The following is a 25,078-nucleotide window of genomic DNA, read 5'->3' as shown; positions in this document are numbered from 1 at the left end:
CCCAGTCCCTGCCGCTGAAAAACATCCCCACAGCATGATACTACAACCATACTTCACCATAGGGATGGTGCCAGGTTTCCTCCAGACGTGACGCTTGGCATTCAGGTCAAAGAGTTCAATCTTGGTTTCATCAGACCAGAGAATCTTGTTTTTCATGATCTGGGAGTCCTTTAGGTGCCTTTTGGCAAACTCCAAGCGGGCTGTCATGTGCCTTTTACTGAGGAGTGGCTTCCATCTGACCCCTCTACCATAAAGGCCTGATTGGTGGAGTGCTGCAGAGATGGTTGTCCTTCTGGAAGGTTAACCCATCTCCATAGAGGAATCTGGAGCTCTGTGAGAGTGACCATCGGGTTGTTGGTCACCTCCCTGACTAAGGCCCTTCTCCCCAGATTGCTTGGTCGGGCGGCCAGCTCTATGAAGAGTATTGGTGGTTCAAAACACTTTCCATTTAAGAATGATGGAGGCCACTGTGTTCTTGGGAACCTTCAATATTGCAGAAATGTTTTGGTACCCTTCCCCAGATCTGTGCCTCGACACAATTCTGTCTCGGAGCTCTACGGAAAATTCCTTTGACCTCATGGCTTGGTTTTGGCTCTGACATGCACTGTCAACTGTGTGTCTTTCCAAATCATGTCCAATCATGTCCACACATTGAATTTACCACAGGTGGACTCCAATCAAGTTGTAGAAACATCTCAATGATGATCAATGGAAACAGGATGCAACTGAGCTCAATTTAGAGTCTCATAGCTAAAGGTCTGAATAGTTATGTAAATAAGGTATTTGCAAACATTTCTAAAAACTGTTTTCAATTTGTCGTTATTGGGTATTGTGTGTAGTTTGATGAGGAAAAAATAACAATTTAATCAAAAGGCTGTCACATAAAAAAAAATGGAAAAAGTCAAGGGGTCTGAATACTTTCCGAATGCACTGTATAATCAAAATATACAACAATATAATGCTTATATTACATCAGAGGTTAAATGTCCTTTGGTTCTACAGTATCTGACATCTTAAGAGTCGGAATAAGGAAATCAGTCAATTGAAATAAATGAATTAGGCCCTAATCTATGGATTATGGCTATGAATACAGATACGCATCTGTGGTAGGTGCGTTGATCAGAAAACCAGTCACTATATGTTGTGACCACCATCAACACATCTCCATTGCATAGAGTTGATCAGGCTGTTGACTGTGGCCTGTGGAATGTTGTCCCACTCCTCTTCAATGGCTGTGCGAAGTTGCTTGATATTGGCGGGAACTGGAACACGCTGTCGTACACTTCGATCCAGAGCATCCCAAACATGCTCAGTGGGTGACATGTCTGGTTAGTATGCAGGCCATGGTGGAACTGGGACATTTTCAGCTTCCAGGAATTGTGTACAGATCCTTGCGACATGGCGCCATGCATTACCATGCTGAAAAATGAAGTGATGGCGGCAGATGAATGGCACGGCAATAGGCCTCAAGATCTCATCACGGTATCTCTATGCATTCAAATTGCCATTGAAAAAATGCAATTGTGTTCATTGTCCGTATCTTATGCCTGTTCACAACGTTGACATCAGCAAACCCCTCGCCCACACGACGCCAAACACAGTCTACCATCTGCCCGGTACAGTTGAAACCGGGATTCAACCATGAAGAGCAAATGTCCCAGGGTCCATCGAAGGTAAGCATTTTCCCACTGAAGTCAGTTACAAAGGCGACGGACGATGAGGATGCAGATGAGCTTCCCTGAGATGGTTTCTGACAGTTTGTGCAGGAATTCTTCAGTTGTGCAAACCCAGTTTAATCAGCTGTCTGGGTGGCTGGTCTCAGACCATCCCGCAGGTGAGGAAGCCGGATGTGGAGGTCCTGGGCTGGCATAGTTGCACGTGGTCTGCGGTTGTGAGGCCGGTTGGACACACTCTTAAATTCTCTAAAACGGAGGCGGCTTACACGGAACCCAAACCGGCTGCGTGCGTGAGCCATCGTGCATAAATTAATTTTGTCCCCCCACACCAAACGCGATCACGACGCGCAGGTTAAAATATCAAAACAAACTCTGAACCAATTACATTAATTTCGGGACAGGTTGAAAAGCATTAAACATGTATGGCAATTTAGTCCTATTAAGATAGCTTGCTGTTGCTAGCTAATTTGCTAGCTAATTTGTCCTGGGATATAAACATTGAGTTGTTATTTTACCTGAAATGCACAAGGTCCTCTACTCCGACAATTAATCCACACATTAAACGGTCAACCGAATCGTTTCTAGTCATCTCTCCTCCTTCCAGACTTTTTCTTCTCTGGACTTTATATTGCGATTGGCAACTTTTATAAATTAGGTGCATTACCACCACCGACCTCGTTTCTCTTTCAGTCACCCACGTGGGTATAACCAATGAGGAAATGGCACCTGCTTCTATAAACCAATGAGATGGGAGGGGCAGGTCTTGCAGCGAGATCTGAGTCAGAAATAGAACTGCTTTCTATTTTATCCCTTGGCAACGCAGACGCTTGATGGCGCGCGCGAGCAGTTTTGGTGCAATAATTGAATAACATAGATTTCTTAATTTATTTTGCGACGCAAGCGGTGTAGTCAGCCTGTTATGGAAGAGAAATAAAAATGTAATTTTCAGCTCTGGTGAACATTCCTGCAGTCAGGATATCCCACACTTGTCTGGTGGATGGATTATCTTGGCAATGGAGAAATACTCACCAACAGGCATGTAAACAAATTTTTACACAACATTTTTGATAAGCTTTTTCTATGTATGTAATATTTCTGGGATCTTTTATTTCAGCTCATGAAACATGGGACCAAAACTTTACATATTTATATTTTTGTTCAGTGTATAATAATATTTTGTCACACTGTAGCCTACAAATATAGGACCCCGAGTTTTACCTGACCGGGTCATGGGATAAGGAAAAACCCCCAAGCCCCAGAAGACACATACAAATTGACACACCTCTTTTAAACCGGTGGTGAAACGGACTGTAGAATATTTTGATGATGAAATGTGATCTGTCATCTTATATTATTTAGACGTGTACAGTGGTTTTGTAATGCGTTCTTGCCTGTCTTTTCAACAATTTTTAAAAACTATTTCAAGAATTGATGCTGCCTGCAAGCCAAGCATCCCCAAAGGTGAGCACTTGAAACATTTTCAGTTTCACTACAGAAATTCTGGAAAGACTGGTACCTATTATTTGCACATAAAGGTACACTACACAACTAAATTGGCCAATGCTATCCCATTTGCAACAAATTCGTAACAACAATTCTCATCTCTTGGTTCTATTCTATTTGCTATTTAGGGTAAGCACTTGCATACAGATTTATTCCTGAGGGGGAAAGTTTTTTTTTTTTGTACTCAATTTTTGATAACATGTTAATGAGACATTTGGTCAGTTGAAAATACAAAAGGTGAATATTTTATTGTTCAATATTACATTAATAAACCGCATTATTTTTGGAGTCAAATGCTTCAGTTCAGGGTAATGTGCTAACATAAGTGAACAAAATGGTCATAGCTAATGTAACCAGACTACAAAACAAAAGAAATAGAGACAGGAGTGTGTGTTGTTGGATACAGGGGGTATTGAATGCAGTCACCCTGAATTGAAACGTATCCTATCCTCACACAAAGTGAAAACAGGTGATGTGAAAGACCAATTTGATTTATGTTGATTTCTTCTGCTTCTTCTTCTCTGCCTCCTCTTCTTTCTCCTTCTCAATTTCAGTCACAAGGGTTTCAATTTCTTTAGACTCCAAAAGCTGAGAAAGATGTACAAAACCGGGAATTAGTAATGATTACAAAATACATCCATCCAGAGAATAAATCAGTTAACTGCTTTTGAGCTATTAGTGTGTGTACCTTCAATGACTGATTTCTCCTGATTACAGCCAGCTCAATGTTCTTTCCTCCTGACTGGACGACCTGTGAGGATAGGGTCAGGAGGTTAGCATAATGTTGTTCATTACCATCAACCACCATGAGTGACTTAGTTGCCCGTTTCACACTAAAGGACCGATCCAAACCATAAAGCGCCGGCGCAGATATTCTCATTTCACAGTCCTTTCCAGCAACTATAGTGGACACGTAATCTCCATATAGTGTGGATCAGGCAAGTGCTGGTGCTTGCACTAGCCTACCTCCAACAGGGCTTTAATGGCCAGCTTTATAGCATCGTTGTCAGTGGCGATGGACTCCTCTGTGTAGTTCTTCTCCAGAAACTCCCGGACAGTCTTTGCACTGCGACCAATGGCATTAGCCTGCAGAAGAGTAGATGGATCGGTTACCAACAAAAAAAGCTAAGCAAATAACCTTACAAAATAGTTTGACTGATTAAACCACACATCCAAGGCAATATACTACACTATTTCTTCAAAACCACAAATAGGTTAAATAAAACCAGTACTAGTGTGGGCATGTGTGTTCTGCTTTCTATCCATAAAGCCAGACATGAGGCCACTGTCTGCCACACACCTTCCAGGCATGGTATGTTCCAGACGGGTCGGTTTGGTACAGCCGTGGGGTTCCATCACAGTCGAAGCCCACGATTAGAGCAGAGATACCAAAGGGTCTTCGTCCATTACTCTGTGTGTAGCGCTGGAGGAGGGGGGTTAAGAGAGAAATACATTCTTACTCAAGGTGTTTGTGTGTGAGAAAATGCCAGAGTCATGTTCATTAGGCACCAAATGGAAGAGAACTGAAACAGCGATGACTACCACTACCAATAAGAAACTCACTTTTATTTTCTGTTACAAAGTGTTTCACTACAGCGTGCCCGAATGAACACTAGAGTGGAGTGTGGCAATGATGCATTTTCATACCAGTGTGTCGATGCAGCCTACCTGTTTGAGTGTAGCGATGTGGCGTGTGATGTACTCCACCGTAACAGGGTCCTCTACAGTGAGCCTGTGGCTCTGACACTCCACCCTGGCCCTGTTGATAACTATACGAGCATCTGCCGTCAGACCTGGAAGGACAGGAGAGAGACACACGTCATACATTTCCGGCCTGTTACTCAAAACACCTACTCTTCCACACACTAAAAAGCAGGCCTTGCATCTGAAATACACAGCACATGTTAAATGATAACGATAACTATTCACATTACCTGCAAATGCCATGCACACATGATCATCCAGTGCACAGATCTTGCGTACAGTCCTCTCCTCTTGGAGTTTAGCGACAGACTTTTTCTCAACACCCAGAACGACAATGTCTTTACCACGGATGCCAACCTGCACACATTAAGAAGAATGCTTAGTCTGCATAGCTTCATATGAGGTTATGCAGATATATCATTTTTCTGAGATGAGCATAAAGACGACCTGTTCGGCAACTTTAGCTAGCTGGGATAGTTGGCAGGTTAGCAACAACATGCAAGTCATGCTGGCCCCGATGTGTAAGTAACGTTAGCTATTTGCTAGCTATGTAACTAGCTAGCTTGAAAATGAGCAAGATGCTTCTCCGCAGCTAAAACTACAATCCACTGTCAGTTCAACAAAGCAACCGAAGTACCTTAGTTAAGACTGGAAACCAAACGCAACTTCAAGTAGCTAACTAACGTTAGCCAACTAGCGTGGCTAGTTAAGCTAACTAGCTAATAACACTCACCGCAGTGGAGCCTTTTTTCACAGCCTCTTGCGCATATTCCACTTGAAACAGGTGTCCATCAGGGGAAAATACTGTTATAGCTCTATCATATCTAGCGGCCATCTCTAACCACTAAGAAAAGTTAAATAAATAAAAAATATGAAGGGTTCACCTGTTAGCTAAACAACCCGTTTAGGCTTTGGACCAATGACAGCTTTGGAATGGTACCAATTTGCGCATGCGCTTTTAGGGAAACGCTGAAAGGGCGGTGCGTTTGATCCCATCACGTCCGTTCCACCAGCAAGACCAAGCAAGACTAAACAGGCATAAATCTGTGACCTCTGTGATTTTCCTTCAAAATAAAAGTCTGTAATTAAGATCGTGAAAAATAATACAAGTGGTCGAAATTCGTAATATTTTTATGATGAAATGTTAGCAGACTTAGTTTAACAATATGAAAAAAATAATTAAGTGAACTGCCTTTATAGCACAAATTATATTATAGCATTGACCTTATTGTTGACAGCATTAAAAGTAATGGTTACTAGATAGTTGTCATGCTAACAACAGTTATAATATAACAATATAATAATAGTAATAATAATAGTAACAATCTTGTGTACTTCAGGAGACAGCAGAGGGAGTACGCCCCTATCCACATCGACTGGACAGTAAAGTTCCTCGGAGTACACATCACTGACAATCTGACAGTGGTGGATAAGGTACCCAATTGTCATACTTGAGTAAAGTAAAGATACCTTAATAGAAAATGACTAAAGTAAAAGTGTAAGTCACCCAGTAAAATACTACTTGAATAAAAGTCAAAAAGTATTTGGTTTTAAATATACTTAAGTATTAAAAGGAAAAGTATGAATGATTTCGAATTCCTTATATTAAGCAAACCAGAGCACATGATTTTAGAGTTTTTTTAATATACGGATAGCCTGGGGCACACTCCAACACTCAGACATAATTTACAAACAAAGCGTTAGTGTTTAGTGAGTCTGTCAGATCAGATGCAGTAGGGATGACCAGAGATTTTCTCTTCAATTGTGTGAATTGGACAATTTTCCTGTCCTGCTAAGCATTCAAAATGTAACAAGTACTTTTGGGTGTCAGGGAAAATGTATGGATAAGAAAGTACATTTTTTTCTTTGGGAATGTAGTGGAGTAAAAGTACAAGTTGTAAAAAAAATATAAATAGTAAAGTAAAGGAGTAAAGGACAGATACTTAAAAAAATGACTTAAGTAGTATTTTAAAGTATTTTTACATAAGTACTTTACACCACTGCAATCTGAAATGGTCCACCCACACAGACAGTGTGGTGAAGAAGGCGCAACAGCACCTCTTCAACCTCAAGAGGCTGAAGAAATTTGTCTTGGCCCCTAAGACCCTCACAAACTTTTACAGATGCACAATTGAAAGCATCCTGTTGGGCTGTATCACCGCCTGGTACAGCAACTACACCACCTGCAACCACAGGGCTCTCAGGAGGGTGGTGCATTCTGCCCAACGCATCACCAGGGGCACACTGCCTGCCCTCCAGGACACCTACAGCACCCGATGTCACAGGAAGGCCAAAAAGATCATCAAGGACATCAACCATCCGAGCCACGGCCTGTTCACCCCGCTACCATCCAGAATGCGAGGTCAGTACAGGGGCATCAAAGCTCGGACCGAGAGACTGAAAAACAGCTTCTAACTCAAGGCCATCAGACTGTTACATAGCCATCACTAGCCAGCTAGCACCCGGTTACTCAACCCTGCACCTTAGAGGCTGCTGCCCTATGTACATACTGTAGACATAGAATCACTGGGCACTTTAATAATGGAACACTAGTCACTTTAATAAAGGAACACTAGTCACTTTAATGATGTTTACATACTGCTTTACTAATTCCATATGTATATACTGTATTCTACTGTATTTTAGTCAATGCCAATCCGACATTGCTCATCCTAATATTATATATTTCTTTAATTCAATTTTTTTACTTTTAGATTTGTGTGTAATGTTGTGAATAGTGAAATACTACTGCACTGTTGGAGCTAGGAACACAAGCATTTCGCTACACCCACAATAACATCTGCTAAATATGTGTATGTGACCGATCAAATTTGATTTGATTTGAGTAATAATATTGTTGTTATAATTATAATAATACACTTTAGAAAAACACTTTAAAATCCCATTGTTAATTAGCCCATATTCGTATTGCATAATGTTCAGTACATTTTTCATATTGGACATACTTCACCGTAGTACACAATTTCCTGTCCATTGTGTTGTAGTAAAAGGGGGGTCCGTTCTACTCAGGAGCACTTCTAGTTTCCAAACCCAGAGTTTACAAACAGAGGAGCATCGCTGCTCATTTGGCGGCCCTTATAGGGTGCCCCATCAACTAAATCCAATATATTTTAAAATATTGGACATACATATAGTCAAGTTCAACCATATATGTTTCTAAGCTGATTTGTAGAATACAAGATACTAACAAATAACAAACTGCTGGGAAACAGCCATAAAAATATGAATAATTAGTAAAGGACAGAAGGGGACAATCAGTGGGGTAAGGACAGGGTTGGCTCAAGGACAGGAGTGGACAGTTGGGTTTAGTTCAGTTTAGTTATTTAGGATCCCCATTAGCTACTCTTCCTGGGGTCAACATAAAACATAGAGTACAAACACATGACAAATAGACAAGAACAACATAAGAGTTAAATATAGGAGACAAGAAGAGACAACTAAAATACTATTTACAGACTATTCATATATGAATATTCATAATGTATTCTTAGAAACAGTACAGTTAAATTAGATCTTTCGAAAGAGGAGAGACGCTGTGATACAATATGTTTTTCATCTGTTTTTTAAAGCTAAACTTGCTTTTTGCCTGAGTTACCTCTGTTGGCAGAGTATTCCACATTGGCATGGCTCTATAGATAACTGAGCGACGCAGTAAATCTGTTTTTGGTTTTGGTACCGTGAAGAAGCCCATAGTGGCATGTCTGGTGGGGATTGTATGTCTGTTTGAAGTGTATGCAAATAGATTATACAACTGGTTAGGCATTTTCAACACACAAATGTTTCTTAAAAAGACTAAAAGAGAAGTAGTCAATTTCTCCTCAACCCTCATGAAACACTATCATGCATGTTGTTGATGTTAGTTCTGTGTGCATTTAAGGGCAAGGCGTGATGCTTTGTTTTGAGCCAGCTGTGGCTTTGCTAGGTCTTTATTTGCTGCACCTGAACATCTTACCAGACAGTAATCAAGATGGGACAAGATCGAAGCCTGAGCAACTAGTACAGTAAATCTTTGTGTCAAAAAACAACATATTTTTATAACAGACATACAGTGCATTCTGAAAGTATTCAGACCCATTGACTTTTTCAACATTTTGTTACGTTAGAGCCTTATTCTAAAATAGATTAAATAGTTTTTTCTCCTCATCAATTTATATGCAATATTCCATAATGACAAAGCAAAAACACATTTTTAGAAATGTTTGCTAATTTATAAAACAAAAAAAATGGAAATGTCACACTTACATAAGCATTCAGACCCTTTACTCAGTACTTTGTTGAAGCATCTTTGGCAGCGATGACAGCCTTAAGTCTTCTTGGGTATAACGCTACAATCTTGGCACACCTGTATTTGGGGAGTTTCTCTCATTCTTCTCTGCAGATCCTCTCAAACTGTAAGTTTGCATGGGGAGCGTTGCTGCACAGCTATTTTCAGGTCTCTAAAGAGATGTTCGATCGGGTTCAAATCCGGGCTCTGGCTGGGCAACTCAAGGACATTCAGAGACTTGTCCCGAAGCCACTCCTGCGTTGACTTGGCTGTGTGCTGTGGTGGTTCATTTCTGTATTATCAAATGATTATCTGCCTTCTAGGCAGAGTTGCAAAGAAAAGCCATATCTCAGACTGGCCAATAAAAATAAAAGATTAAGATGGGCAAAAGAACACAGACACTGGACAGAGGAACTCTGCCTAGAAGGCCAGCATCCCGGAGTCGCCTCTTCACTGTTGATGTTGAGACTGGTGTTTTGCGGATACTATTTAATGAAGCTGCTGTTGATAGACGTACTCGCTGGTAAATTTGTTCTGGCTATCTTACTCCAATTTCAGACCACGGGTAACATTTTCAGATATTATAATTTTGACATAAGGTCTTTTAATTTCAAGTTAAAGTGTACTGTTAGCTAGCTAGCTAACGTTAGCTGGCTGACTCACTAACTAGCGTTATGTGTATGATCTAATAATTTGTATCTCAGAGCCACTAGTTATAGCCTAATATTAGCTAGCTAACATTGAACCTGGTTGGTTAGTCTACCTGTAGATTCATGCAGGGTAGTAACATCATGAGTTGGGATTATGGTTCATTGTTTACCTAGCTAGCTAGCTCTGTGTGACAGAGCTGTCACGATCGTCATGGGAAGAAGTGGACCAAAGCGCAGCGTGGTACGTGTTCATTCTATATATTTATTTAAAGAACACCGACAACAACAAAAGAAAATACGAACGTGACGTTCTGCAGGGCAAAATAACAACCAATGCAAAAATAAGAACCCTCAAATGAAAGAGGGAAAAAGGACTGCCTAAGTATGATTCCCAATCAGAGACAACGATAGACAGCTGCCTCTGATTGAGAACCACACCCGGCCAAACACATAGAACTAGACAACATAGAACACAACATAGAATGCCCATCCCAACTCACGCCCTAACCAACCAAAATAGAGACATAAAAAGGATCTCTAAGGTCAGGGCGTGACAGGTGTGCATACTTTCTTAAGGAATTGTACATATAGAACATGGGATTTAGTGCTTGTCAGACAAACAGTATGGACTGCCACTCCAGATATTCTTATCCTCCATGTTAAATGTGTTACTTCAGATGGTATATCAGTAAGGCGAGATCCAATATCCCCATCTCGTAGTATTGACATTCCAGCTGGTGACAACAGGCAGGCATACAGATTGAGCTCAGTAATATGCCACTCAGGCAAAACAGCAAAAAAAGGGGCACTACTGGTCACAGTTGATTTTTGATGGTTTTGAATTGAAGGCAGATGACCTGCATATATCATACTTTTCCAAGCATAACGAAAACGCAGACGGAGAGATTTATTTTCAAATTTGCCCTCGTTGACAAATTGATGGAGAAAAACTCTGTTATGCTAAGGGTTGCATTTGACCTATTTTAGCCTTTCCTAGTCAGACGTCAGCTTTAACAGAATGTCATTCTAGATTATAAAGTGCTATCCAGGAACATAGGCCTTGTTGTCCACCTTTCACTCAAGCCATCAAACAGTGGAATAGATTGAAATTGTTAAAGGTTTTACAGTTGATGGTAGAGCAACAAGTGAACTACAATGATGTGAGAAACATTGAGGACTTCCCTAAACAGGTACTTCTGGAACATTTCTTAACAAATGATCTACTCTATATTCACAGTCTAGATTTTCTAATTTGCAGCCAGTGTGATAATAAGGCAGTGGTTGATGGCAAGAATGGGAAAGATCTTATCCTTGAAGTAAGATACACTTCAGATGACGGGATCAAAGGTTATCTTGAACAGCAATTAGCCCAACAGAGCGGGACTTCTAGCATGCGCAATACTTCTTGCAATATTCATCAAAGCTATGTACTCCATGCACCACAGACACTACTAATAAAAATGGTTATGACAACAAAAAGCAATTTACCTACACATTTTACTCTGTCCAGCATACATAGCAAGCACACATATGAATTGTCTAGTGTAATGACATTTTCAGATAAATATACATTTTTGAAAAAGTACACCAAATCTTAGGATCAACTTTGGTACATTAACTGTACTCAAAGATCAAAATCTCCACTAGCCTATATCTTTGAATTAGTCTAAGATGTATTTTCTGAAGCTTCATTTGTTTTGGTAGCAAATAGAAGAACATCAGAAACAGACCACTAACTTGTGCACTGACCAATGGAATGACAAGCATTCACCTGGTGAAATTCCCAGTCCATCTAAGTGCCTACCATGTCCACTAAGTAGAGAGGATTATGATACAATAAGAAATGGAAAGTTGCTTAGTGTTGGGATTATAGATGTTTACAACAGTCAGGTGAAATCAAATAATGTATTTATGGCTCCTGCTTCTTTTGTTAGCCAAGATTTTCATAATGTCTATTGGCAAAACATAGATGTTCTGCCAAAGGTCCCAGAAGCAGTGTTCAATTGGTGGTGTTTTGAGGTAGTGATAATAGCTGTAAATGTGAGATCCTCACATTGTGTATCCATAGCAATTGACAAGAATCAGAGATGGAGCTTGAAGGCATTATGTACCAACTGCAAAAATACCTGGCCGTGCAATACTTGGCATGTCATGGAGTTCTGGTGGATAGCAGTCTCGACTATGAATTCAGTCATCAATGCCCTACATTTATAAAACATACAGATAGCAGATGTTGTGGTATCTATATGTTTATTTTCCAAAGCAGTCCTTTTTGGAGGCAGCATTAATCGATTTTGTCAAAAGGGTATGAGAGAGTGTCTGTTGTATGTGTTGACAGAAATTAAGTATTTACTTAGAACGTTGGAGCTGAATAATGTACTGAACTTTCATATGGATTTAAGATAACGTATTCATTTTTTAATGACTTGCATGAAATAACAAGTTATCTTCTGAATTATTCTTATTTATATAAATTATTTAATAAATTATTTATTTTTTATTTAAATGACTAATGAGATCAAGGAAGTCATGAATTTGAGGAAAATATAATTTTATGAAACGCCTGTTGTGTAATGAATGACTCATACAGAATTAAGTGATCTTATCAATTGTACTGGAGGGTTTATTGAAAGACAATCTTTATGGGCATAATTTGAGGTTTTGGGTCTCTATAGTTAGTGTGATCTTACTGGAAAATAATTATTTGATGTACTTTTCCAAGACTGGATGTGAAAGAATAATCATGTTCAGTTGAATGTTATATGGTGCATGATTCTCAGATATGTAATTTTGTCTTTCAGGAACTGAAAGCCTGGGACCTTTGAGATGTGATGTTCCTCGCCAAGGGCATTTGCTGAAATCACAAAAGAACCAAATGGAAGTTGTGTTGATATTCTTGTAAATATATTGTTTAAATTCATAAGCATTAGTTATAATGTTTATATTAGCAAAGTTTGAACACATAGATTTTAGGCCAGCCAATGTACAACTTGTAATTCTTAAACATTTATTTTGTGTAATTATTTTTGGGGTTGTTGTGCTTTTCTACTTGTCTAATGACTCCTCTTTTTATTGGTGTTTCCCAGCAGTTTGTGATTTGTTAGTATGTATTAGTAGAAACATGGGCAATATGCATGTCCAATATGAAAAACGATTGGATTTAAGTTGATGGGCCACTCTATAAGATAGGCCAAATGAGCAGCGACACTCCTCGGTGTAAACTCTGTGGATTTAGAAACTAGAAGTTCTCCTGAGTAGAATGGACGCCATTTTTAATGTGACACAATTTACAGAGAATTTTGTATGGTGCAATATGTATGTCCAATATGAAAAATACTTTTGGATTTAAGTTGATGGGCCACTCTATACGGGCCGCCAAATGAGCAGTGACGCTCCTCTGGGTGTAAACTCTGTGGAGTTGGACAGCTGAACTTCTAGAATGGACCAGTGTTTTACTGCGACACAATTTACAGATAGATTTGTATGGTGCAATAAACGATCGAAGTACACACAAAAAACATTGTTGACCATTTAGGCTTGACATTTATTTTATTTGATAAAATAATGACATATCTTATAGAAATACGTTTAATTATTATTCGTATGATAACGAGTATGAAATATATCGATAATTGTACATATTTTCCATCATTTTCTCCCTAATTATTCATTCACAATGTATACAGGACAGGACTATTATTCTGAAGGATTCCAAAAATACGTGATCCGGAAGTACTTCTTTATCCTTGAATACTATGACGTCTTGATAGACAATGACTAACCGGAAGTCTACAGGAACCAAACTACGACCTGTATCAATTTGAAGAGATATCTGGAGTTTTTTTTAATTCATTTTTTTTTTTTAAACCATTCGCTGGTTAGTTAGCTCGTTTTTTTGCTATCTTTTTTAGGTGTTATGCCTAAATGATGAAATAGCGCAGCTGAACTCTTGAGTATTAGCAAATATTCTCTGACTGAAATCTGTGGAGTTGATCTGCTGCATGTTTATTTAATCTGCCTCGTTTTTCATCTGAGACTGAGCATGCCTGCTCCTTACCTTGAACAAATTAGAAGAGCCAAGGAGTGGCAGGATGCCAAAGTTACTTCCACCATTACACCCACCTTGAAGAAGATATGCATCAAAACAGTGAGTCGTCACATGGATGTACTAGACAAGAAAGCTCTTGGTAAGCGTCTCATCTTCGATGCAGCCAAGGGAACCATTGTGCTGGACGAAAGACGATCTTGGTTGCATCAAAGCTAAGTGTTACTCGGCTATTTTAGCTAATGCATGTACAATACATGAATGGGCTGGTACCCAACCTAGCCCTCGAAAACGCTAGGTGGCATTCTGCCTTCTCCCTACCGTTTTCAGCCATTATTAACTTTGCCCACGACTGACTCATGTGAACTACAATCCCGACGCAATTTTAACTTTTTAGAAACGTCAATAATCATAGCTTGCAATACGACTTTTGAAACATATGGCCCATATCTTTCATCGATAAAGAATCCTTAAAATAAAAAATAAACTATATTGTAGGAGTTTTGCGGAGATCCATACAGCTATGGGTGTCTTCATCCAACGAAACTACACTTCTTGAATTACACTTACACACAGGTGTTCGGAGCATGCTACACTTAACAAAAATAAAAATGTAACATGTAAAGTGTTGCTCCCATGTTTCATGAGCTGAAATGAAAGAGTGTGCAATTGTCATGCTGACTGCAGGAATGTCCACCAGCGCTGTTGCCATATAATGTAATGTTAATGTCTCTACCATAAGCCGTCTCCAACGATGTCAACATTGTGAACAGAGTGCCCCGTGGTGGGGTTAGGGTATGGCCAGGCATAAACTATGGACAACAAACACAATTGCATTTTATCAATGTCAATTTCAATGCACAGAGATACCGTGACGAGATCCTGAGGCCCATTGTCGTGCCATTCATCTGCTGCCATCACCTCATGTTTCAGCATGATAATATACAGCTCCATGTCACAAGGATCTGTACACAATTCCTGGAAGCTGAAAATGTCCCAGTTCTTCCATGGCCTGCTTACTCACCAAACATGTCACCTATTGAGCATGTTTGGGATGTTCTGAATTGACTTGTAGACAGCGTGTTCCAGTTCCCGCCAATATCCAGCAACTTCGCACAGCCATTGAAGAGGAGTGGGACAACATTCCACAGGCCACAATCAACAGCCTGATCAACTCTATGCGTCTCACTGCATGAGGCAAATGGTGGTCACATCAGATACTGACTGGTTCTCTGATCCACACCCCTACCTTTTTTTAAAAGGTATGCATATCTGTATACCCAGTCATGTGAAATCCATATATTAGGTCCTAATGCATGTATTTCAATTGACTGATTTCCTTATATGAACTGTAACTCAGTATAGATAGGCAATTAGCACAGGTGGTTGTCTGTTGTCAAACAAGCGCTGTAACATGGAGATATGGCTGTGTGGGCACACTAATCCTATCAAGGTGTGTATCAATTTAACCTTTTTTTTGTTTTTTGAAAATGATTTCTCGCAGATATGAAAGATAAGGTCCTAATGCTTCCAAAACTGTACCTCAAGCGACGTTTGTTAATGTTCAGATTGAGCGTCGGGGCTCTTAACAAAACAGACTCCTTTGCCCAATGACTCGTATGTGTAATGACCAGCTAGAATGTTCCTTACTGACTGCATTCCTAAAGAGGATAAACAAGATAAAATGCAGTCTGAATATCCTGAAAATTAACCGTTTTTAATATTACCCATTTAGACCTACCAATCTCACTGATCAAGGAGCTCCTGCAGCATTTAAACATTGTTGATCTGGATAGAATTCAGCCTGCAGTGAACCGGAAAGGTAAGTACTGTAAAGCCTTGCTTTGGTCCATGGCGTTGTCAGCTACGCTCTCACCTTGACTGTCAGTGGCGAGATCAGCGCAGCCAAATGACTTACTGGACCAGCAGGCCTCAAATCACACTGCTGATGTTGCAGGCAGGCAGACCATTTTTCAGACTGGGTGTAGCTCATTGAGGGTAGCTAACTACTGCTATTCTATTAAACATTTTATTTGTCTGTCTTTCAGGAATCTCCACCTCCTTTGTGTGGGCAGGAATATTGAGAAGAATCTCTGGGCCTCGCAAAGGGAGTGTAAGTATCTTATCCACATAATAATCCCTTTTATGACATCTGGCTTTTTCACTATTTAAATTCCATCATGCAGTTGACTTCACTCTCCACCACATACTAAGGTGAGGCAATCCATTGAGAATGTTGAAAAGTACAAAACAAAAGCCGGATAACTAGGTCTTACTAGTTTTAGTTCCAAGGATGGCTATGTGTGTGATCTATAGTCTGAAACACTAGTTCTGAACCCTCTAACACTAGTTCTGAACTTAACCTTCTAGAGAATGTGTTCCTTTGCCCTAATTATTACGTTATTCTTGTTTCTTTTCCAGACCATACTCACCGAAGATGAATGGAGGGAGACAAGCATGCATAAGCTCTTTAACTTGGCCTTCTATGGCTTCAGGTTCGGAGGTGATACGAAATACCTCCTGAATGTCAACTTTAACTCCCTTCTCTTAGTCATGGCCAAATACATCCAGCACCTGGTTCTTCGAACATCACGACCACACGGCTACTTCTTCGCGAGGAGGTCTGTTCTGAGCGTTCTGGAGAAGGGTGTAAGGCGCATTCAACTGGGAGAGAGCACTCAGCTCAGAGAGTGGCCCAGTGATGTCTTATACACCCTGCACCGTTTACTGGACCACGGGGCAGCCCGTGATGTCATCATAAACCAGAGCCCAGATCCTCGTCTGCTGGCTTGGATTCTTCACGGCAGGGGACCTCAGAGTAAAAGCCACCAATGTCGAATGGAGTCCATGCAAGGGGAGATGGTCAAATGTTGCCAGGCGCCAAACACTGCAGGAAGCAGCGCTGGAGATGCTGAGGCAGCCAACTCCCAGGTCCCAGAGGAAGAGGAGCCTGATGAAGAAGATCATAATGGTGGGACCCCATGCAAGCGTCCAAGGTTGAGTATTGCCTCCGCGAAGGCAGAGCTTGACTTGACCAGCTCCCCATGCCAGTGTATGGTCCCCAAGCCATTGTGCCAGATGTTTATTCCCTCGGCTGGTCACTCGACAGAGATTTGCCACAAGGGGCAAATCCATTCACTAAAGATCAATGACTTCAGGGTTGGAGTCTTCCCTGTACTGCTTCCTCTCCTGCCTTCTTGGCTGTGCCTCCACTCTCTAAGCCTGCAAAGTGCTTGTAAGTGTATAATCTATACAATCTATTGTGCTTTGTGTTTATTACAAAACAAGGGTATGCTAAAAAGGACAGTTATGAAAGTGGAATGCACTCGTTGGTTGCCTCCCAAATGGCACCCTATTCACTTTATTGTGCACTACCAGGATAAGGGGAATAGGGTACTATAAAGGCTATAGGGTGCCATTTCAGACGCAGGCTAGTGTTTCTGTTGATGCCTCTGTCTGCAGGGACCTTTGAGGAGGGTGATGCGTTGAGCCTGGCAGAGTCTCTCCAGCAGCTGTCTGCTACACCAGGCTGCTCCCTGATTGAGCTGAATGTGGGGTCCCTGACCCATCCTGCTCTCATGGAGTCTCTGCTGAATGCATGCCCCACCCTCAGGTCATTCTCCATGGAGATCCACCCTGTAGCAGAGTACCACAGAGCCCCACTGAGAAGCATTCCCCAGCCAGCACACCATGCAGGTGGCCGACAATCTATTATATAGACCACCCAAAGTTATTTATATCCAACCTGTACAAAATGTTTTTGTTTTATTGTAGTTTGTGGGGCCGGTTTACCAGACATAGAGTAATCCTCGTCTTAGATTAAATGCAGATTTGAACTAAAATCAAGTTTTAGTGAGTTGTCGGGTTAGGTGAGATTAATTTAACAAGAAAAGTGAAATCTCAACATAAGAAAGGTTTAACATATTAAGACATGAGGATTGCATATGCGCATTTATAAAACAATGGTATATAAATGTTTACTTTTTAAAATTGAGTCGCAGAGAATTGGATCCAAAGAGCATTTCTTTTTGTGTTGTATTTGAGACTTGTCCCAACTTTCCATTGCTAGAACTCTCACTGGAGAAGCTGTGTGTGAAAGTACCCAAATTGAGGACCAGCGCGGAGAGTCTGATGTGTGTGTTGCTACGCTCTCCTCGCCTCGCCTCACTTCACGTCTCAGGAATCAACAGCTCAACTGGTTTCTCACCCAGCCACCTCCTCAACACAGTGGCAGGTAACATGGAGTCATTTAAAACCACTGTCAACGTAGAGTACGAGCACTACATTTCATTTGACAGTTTTGTCATTTAGATTAAGCAGATGCTCTTATCAAGAGCGCGACTTAGTCGGTGCATCCAAGTGCTATTTTCTAGCAGTTTTGTATGTGTAAGTTGATGCTGCTGTGCTCACATAATGCATATTCTAGCCCATTATCTGTTTTGTTTTTTATTAGTGTGCTTCCAATTCTTTCCGCAATAACTTCATGTACAATGCATGTGGAACTCTTCCTAGCCGTAGGAGATATTTTGGTATATTTTCTCCCATATGGTAAAATTGTTTTTGTGTTCCTGCTGTTACAGAGTCCAATCGCCACCTGAAGGACCTCACCTTGGAGGATATCAACCTGTCTGACTGTCACTGTGCAATATTCCAGCTACTGGATAACTACTGTATGTTGGAAGGTAAGGAATGATTTCCATGAAGTAGTTTTTGTATCAAATGATGTATTAAAATTCATATTTATTATTTTTTAAATTTTATCTAATATGTATGCAGCTCTAAAAAGTGGTATGCAGCATGGATATCACAAACAAGCAAAGCCTCTTGCATTTGATCAGTTTATTCTATGGATGTGTCTCAAATGGCACCCTATTCCTTATGTAGTGCACTACTTTTGACCAAAAGGGGCCTAAAGGGAAAACGGTGACATTTGGGATGCATCCTAATTCTATTCTCCTGTCTGCTCCATAATGACAGCGTTGTCATTGAAGGACTGTCGGCTTCTGGAGAAATGCAGTGACAAGGAAGATGTCGTCCGACAGCTGGTTAATTCTCTCAAAAAGGTTCCATCTCTCCAGTCTCTCAACTTGGCTCAAAACCGCCTCGGTAAGAGGCCAACTTAGCTATGTTTCACAGGTTTCGTTCAGACTTTTCTTGCTACGTCCCCCGCCCCTGCCACCTTTTTATTTAACCTTTATTTAACTAGGCAAGTTAGTTATGAACAAATTCTTATTTACAATGACGGCCTACCAAAAGGCAGGCCTCCTGCGGGGACCTGGGGCTGGGATTAAAATAAAAAATATAGAACAAAACACGCATCACGACAAGAGAGACACCAGAACACTACATAAAGAGAGACCTAAGACAACAACCTAGCATGGCAGCAACATGATAGCAGCACAAAACATGGTACACACATTATTGGACACAGACAACCGCACAAAGGCAAGAAGGTAGAGACAACAATACATCACGCAAAGCTACTACACCTCTGGATAGTATGAATTCGATTTTTGAAATAGAATGCATGAATTGAAACAACTCTTTTTATTTTGTCCTTTTAGCCAAGACTGTGACAGTTTTGGGGGAACTCTTCAAAGGACCCTCACCAAGCACAGTGAAAGAGCTGGACATCAGGCAAGTAGCTGCTATAAGCATTTCAGTAGGCTATTTTGGTATTTTGTGAAGAGGCCTAATTTGTCTTATGAGAGTTGGACTCTGTCCCTATTCTCCACACTTCCCCCAAAGTGTGCGCTTGCAAACTCCCCGTCATGGATTGGTGTAAGCATTGGCTGTGGGGAGTTTCACGTTCCACCAATGTTAAATCCATGATGTAGAGTGTACAACTGCAGACTTTGAGAGAAGGGTGGCAAATTGGAACGTAGCCATTCTGTTTCTTGTATTTCCTGTCTTTGTCGTTGATAGCTCCAACTTCATCCAGCCTCCTGAGCTGCTAGAGTTAGGGAAGTTGTTGGAGACCCACCGCCCTCCCCAGAAACTACTCCTCACCCTGAAGAGCAACCCACTGGACAGAGACATGGAGCTGAGGGACACGGCTCTGGGCACCCTCAGTCACCTTTGTGACCTCATCACCGACCACTGGAACTCCAGAGACACCATGGCTGACCACATCAGCATGATGTGAACTAGGTCTTAGGTCATGCGAATGGAGTAGTGTCAAGTTACCTCTCGGTGCTGATCTTGGGACAGTTTTCTGTGGAAGGGGAGGCTGGTCCTAGACCTCTAAATAGGGGACACTTCATCTCGTAACCTTGCGAATTCTGGGTTGTGTTCATTAGTAACACTGAAGCATTTTGCAATGGGAAAAAAATATGAGCATTGTTTATTAGACAAGTACAGATAGTACTTCCCTGTTTCACTCCAGTTCGGACCAACTGAACATGACCCTGGATAAAATGTTGTTCCTTAACCTGAAGTGAACGAACATTTGCTGCTACCCAAGAGAAGTTACTGGAAATCGAAATTGCTTCAGTTTTAAGTCTTTTGTAAGGAACTTTTATAAGGAACAATATTTTCCAGTTTACAACACTCATATATATGTTGCTGTTTTGTATGTCAAGGCTGTTGCAGGCCTAATAAGCCAAAAACAATGTGTTACATAAATACAAGTGGCCTTATATTTGGCATTTTAAATTGTGAAATAATGGCATAAGAGTTTAGTATCCTAATTGTTTTTTCAAAGATCAACAAATGCACCGTTTCCTTTATCTTGTTCAGCTGTTCATTCTGCATCTTTATTGTTGATTTTGTCATGTTCATAATGCAGCATTTGATGTATTTAAGTAGAAACGTATTTTGACCCCATTTGATTTGGTAACTTTGTCTGATATCATATTAAAACTGCAAACATTTGTGATGTAAAATTGTATTGTTTGTGCTTTTCTAATAACCAATTTCTGTGTTCATGCAAGTAAGTGACTGAATGAATCCTCACTATCAGTATCTGCAATTTGGCAGTACGCCCAGAACCTTGTTTTGAGAAAGGGATATCTCATTTTCAAAAGTCTCAGCTGGGACAGAAGAAGCCTTGTAAGGTATTGGTCTGTCACATGCATGAACCAAACATTAATAATGAATTTATTATGAATAAGCTAAATCATGCAAATATAATTTGTCTGTGAGCGGGATAGAAGAGATCTAACGGGACTGCCCCGATAGAGCTCAGTTAAGACCGGTACTTTATGCATCTACATTTGACTGTGACCTCTCCAGCTTCCTGTTAGTAAACAATGATTCATTTAAGATTAGAATTACATGACACATTTCTCTCCACCCTATGGCAAAATGTGTAGAATTGCAGCAATCTTGGTTTAAAACTGCCACATTTTCTCTGCTCTCAACCTTCAATATTTTCTCTCTGGTGTCAAGAGAGGGGCAACAATTTGACTTAGGGCCCCCAAAAGGCTTTGACTGCATGTGTGGGTATGCTGACCTGCAAGCCACTGCGGACCCTACATTTTTTGTAGCCCCCACCCTCATCAAAGTTGCCCATCCATGACCTAGAATATCTTGTTTGTTGAATTGCTTGTTGTCTTGGTTCAATAAATCCTGACATGAGTGAAAATGTCTAACGTCTTAACAAAATACTTTTATCAAGGCAAAAGTATATGATTCAATAGAAAACAAATATAAGTACATTTAGACAATATACATTAATATTTACACAGTGAATAGAACCCAAAACGGACTGGAAAGAAAGATGTGGGGACAATTACATATAGGAATTGCCTTTTCATGAAAAATAAAATAGTCTTCAATATGGTTATTACTTTGTTACACACCCTTATAAAAAGAGTACGGCGGAATGAACCTTGACAAGTAGCAGTGCCGATTTTAGCGTGTAAATCTTGGTGGGGCAAAAAAAAGTGGGATGCATGCCAGCAAAGCCACTACACAACACGAATTGCACTATAACATTGACAAATGGTGCCCACAAACTGTTTGGGCCTACATAAAACTGTCCCAACACGTTACCACTGCTAAACCTGGCTTTCAGCGGAGCCTTGTCTGGCAGCGAAACAGTTAATTCAGCCTCATTTACTGCCTTTTTTTTTTAAACAGAGGATATGGCAGACTTGCTTCTACGGACAACCCATCCCGGATCCGGGATCATTCTCATCAGAAACGCTGACTAGCATAGCCTAGCCTAGCGCCACAGGGATATCATATAATATAATTTCATGAAATCACAAGTCCAATACAGCAAATTAAAGATAAACATCTTGTGAATCCAGCCAACATGTCCGATTTTTAAAATGTTTTACAGCGAAAACACAACATATATTTATGTTAGCTCACCACAATAGCCCAACACACAACGCCATTTTTTCACCGCAAAGATAGCTTTCACAAAACCCACAAATAGAGATAAAATTAATCACTAACCTTTGAACAACTTCATCAGATGACAGTCTTATGACATCATGTTATACAACACATGTATGTTTTGTTTGAAAATGTGCATATTTATAGCTACAAATCGTGTTTTACATTGCCGCCATGGTCACAAATGGCACCAAAATGTCCGGAGAAATTTTAGACAGCCACGTAATCTAACAGAAAAACTCATCATCAACTTTGCTGAAAAAAACATGTTGCACATATAATTAAAGATACACTGGTTCTTAATGCAACCGCTGTGTTAGATTTAAAAAAAAAAATACTTTAGTAAAAATAATCAGACAGCGCTCAGCCATTCTCCGCCATGTTGGAGTCAAAAGAGTCAACAAAAATACGAAATAAAATCATAAATATTCCCTTACCTTTGATGAACTTTCATCAGAATGCAATGCCAGGAATCCTAGTTCCACAATAAATCGTTGTTTTGTTTTAGAATGTCCATTTCTTCTGTCGAATTAGCAACTTTGGCTAGCATGTGTAGCTCACGTGTCCATGAAGATTTTTACGCATGAACGAAAAATTCAAAAAGTGATAATAAAAGTCGAATAAACTGGTCACACTCAGTTGAGAATCCATCTTTAGGATGTTTATCTCATATATATCCAATAACGTCCCAGACGGAGCATTTCTTCGTGTCTACCTAACGCATTGCAGACAAAGATATGACAAACCAAAGTGCGTAGCCAAATACTGCCAATATGGCTGACCTCTCACTCCAACGACTCTCATCCCGTCCCACAGAAGGCTAGACACTTCATTCCACGTTCTACTGCCTGTTGACATCTAGTGGAAGGCGTATGAAGTGCATACAGATCCATAAATACAAGACAATTGAATAGGCGCTGCCTTTCACAGAGACCCATTTCAGAATTTTCACTTCCTGTTTGGAAGTTTGCCTGCCAAATGAGTTCTGTTTTACTCACAGATATAATTCAAACAGTTTTAGAAACTTCAGAGTGTTTGCTATCCAATAGTAATAATAATATGCATATCATATGATCTAGGACAGAGTACGAGGCCGTTTAAATTGGGCACAATTTTATCCAGAAGTGAAAAGGGCGCCCCCTATTTCCAAGAGGTTATTAAACAAATGTGGTTTCTACTGACATGAGATGTACAGTTGAAGTCGAAAGTTTACATACGCTTAGGTTGGAGTCAAAATTAGTTTTTCAACCACTCCACATATTTCTTGTTAACAAACTATAGATTTGGCAAGTCGGTTAGGACATCTACTTAGTGCATGACACAAGTAATTTGTCCAACAATTTACAGACAGATTATTTCACTGTATCACAATTCCAGTGGGTCAGAAGTTTACATACACTAAGTTGTCAGCGCCTTTAAACAGCTTGGAAAATTTCTGAAGATGATGTCATGGCTTTAAGAAGCTTCTGATAGGCCAATTGACATCATTTGAGTCAAAAGGAGGTGTACCTGTGGATGTATTTCAAGGCCTACCTTCAAACTCAGTGCCTCTTTGCTTGACATCATGGGAAAATCAAAAGAAATCAGCCAAGACCTCAGAAAATAAATTTGACCTCCACAAGTCTGGTTCATCCTTGGGAGCAATTTCCAAACGCCTGAAGGGACCACGTTCATCTGTACGAACAATAGTACACAAGTATAAACACCATGGGACCACGCAGCTGTCATACCGCTCAGGAAGGAGATGCGTTTTGTCTCCTGGAGATGAATGTACATTGGTGCGAAAAGTGCAAATCGATCCCAGAACAACAGCAAAGGACCTTGTGAAGATGCTGGAGGAAACAGGTACAAAAGTATCTATATCCACAGTAAAACAAGTCCTATATCGACATAAGCGGAAAGGCCACTCAGCAAGGAAGAAGCCACTGCTCCAGAACCGGCATGAAAAAGCCAGACTGCGGTTTGCAACTGCACATGGGGACAAAGATCGTACGTTTTGGAGAAATGTCCTCTGGTCTGATGAAACAAAAATAGAACTGTTTGGCCATAATGACCAGCGTTATGTTTGGAGGAAAAATGGGGATGCTTGCAAGCCGAAGAACACCATCCCAACCGTGAAGCAAGGGGGTGGCAGCATCATGTTGTGTGGGTGCTTTGCTGCAGGAGGGTCTGGTGCACTTCACAAAATAGACCATCATGAGGAACAAAAATTATGTGGATATATTGAAGCAAAATCTCAAGACATCAGTCAGGAAGTTATAGCTTGGTCACAAATGGATCTTCCAAATGGACAATGACCCCAAGCATACTTTCAAAGTTGTGACAAAATGGCTTAAGGACAACAAAGTCAAGGTATTAGAGTGGCCATCACAAAGCCCTGACCTCAATCCTATAGAACATTTGTGGGCAGAACTGAAAAAGCATGTGCGAGCGTGGGGGCCTACAAACCAGACTCAGTTACAGCAGCTCTGTCAGAAGGAATGGGCCAAAATTCACCCAATTTATTGTGGAAAGCTTGTGGGAGGCTACCTGAAATATTTGACCCAAGTTAAACAATTTAATGGCAATGCTACCAAATACTAATTGGGTGTATGTAAACTTCTGACCCACTGGGAATGTGATGACAGAAATAAAAGCTGAAATAATCATTCTCTCTACTATTATTCTGACATTTCACATTCTTAAAACTTCTCTAGGGTAGGGGGCAACATTCGGAATTTTGGATGAAAAGCATGCCCAAATTAAACTGCTTGCTACTCGGGCCCAGAAGATATGATATGGATATATACTGGTAGATGTGGATAGAAAACACTCTAAAGTTTCCAAAACTGTTAAAATAGTGTCTGTGAATATAACAGAACTGATTTGG

General features: G+C 40.4%; 2 protein-coding genes across 4 annotated transcripts; one reads left to right on the top strand and one right to left on the bottom strand.

Annotated features, from left to right (window-relative positions):
- Nucleotides 1–3,401: 3,401 nt before the first annotated feature.
- LOC129855466 (proteasome subunit alpha type-7-like) lies at nt 3,402–5,836 on the bottom strand. Its single transcript, XM_055923169.1, has 7 exons — nt 5,617–5,836; nt 5,114–5,240; nt 4,848–4,972; nt 4,480–4,602; nt 4,146–4,265; nt 3,868–3,930; nt 3,402–3,767 (listed from the first exon to the last, which is right to left on the bottom strand). The coding sequence occupies exons 1-7, from the start codon at nt 5,716–5,718 to the stop codon at nt 3,672–3,674; spliced, it is 756 nt and encodes a 251-aa protein (XP_055779144.1). The 5' UTR covers nt 5,719–5,836; the 3' UTR covers nt 3,402–3,671.
- Nucleotides 5,837–13,581: 7,745 nt separating this feature from the next.
- On the top strand, nt 13,582–20,747 carry lrrc41 (leucine rich repeat containing 41). 3 transcript variants are annotated; one of them, XM_055923165.1, is made up of 10 exons: nt 13,582–14,005; nt 15,599–15,685; nt 15,912–15,976; nt 16,285–17,098; nt 17,326–17,559; nt 17,933–18,097; nt 18,444–18,545; nt 18,841–18,969; nt 19,428–19,500; nt 19,789–20,747. In XM_055923165.1, the coding sequence occupies exons 1-10, from the start codon at nt 13,861–13,863 to the stop codon at nt 20,006–20,008; spliced, it is 2,034 nt and encodes a 677-aa protein (XP_055779140.1). In that variant the 5' UTR covers nt 13,582–13,860; the 3' UTR covers nt 20,009–20,747. The 3 variants fall into 3 exon arrangements, with proteins under 3 accessions (XP_055779140.1, XP_055779143.1, XP_055779142.1); XM_055923168.1 differs by having other exon boundaries at nt 13,868–13,965; XM_055923167.1 differs by having other exon boundaries at nt 13,912–15,125.
- Nucleotides 20,748–25,078: the final 4,331 nt, after the last annotated feature.

Source organism: Salvelinus fontinalis, chromosome 5, assembly GCF_029448725.1.
Source record: "Salvelinus fontinalis isolate EN_2023a chromosome 5, ASM2944872v1, whole genome shotgun sequence".
Lineage (NCBI taxonomy): Eukaryota > Metazoa > Chordata > Actinopteri > Salmoniformes > Salmonidae > Salvelinus > Salvelinus fontinalis.
This window is presented reverse-complemented; position numbering and strand designations above follow the sequence as displayed.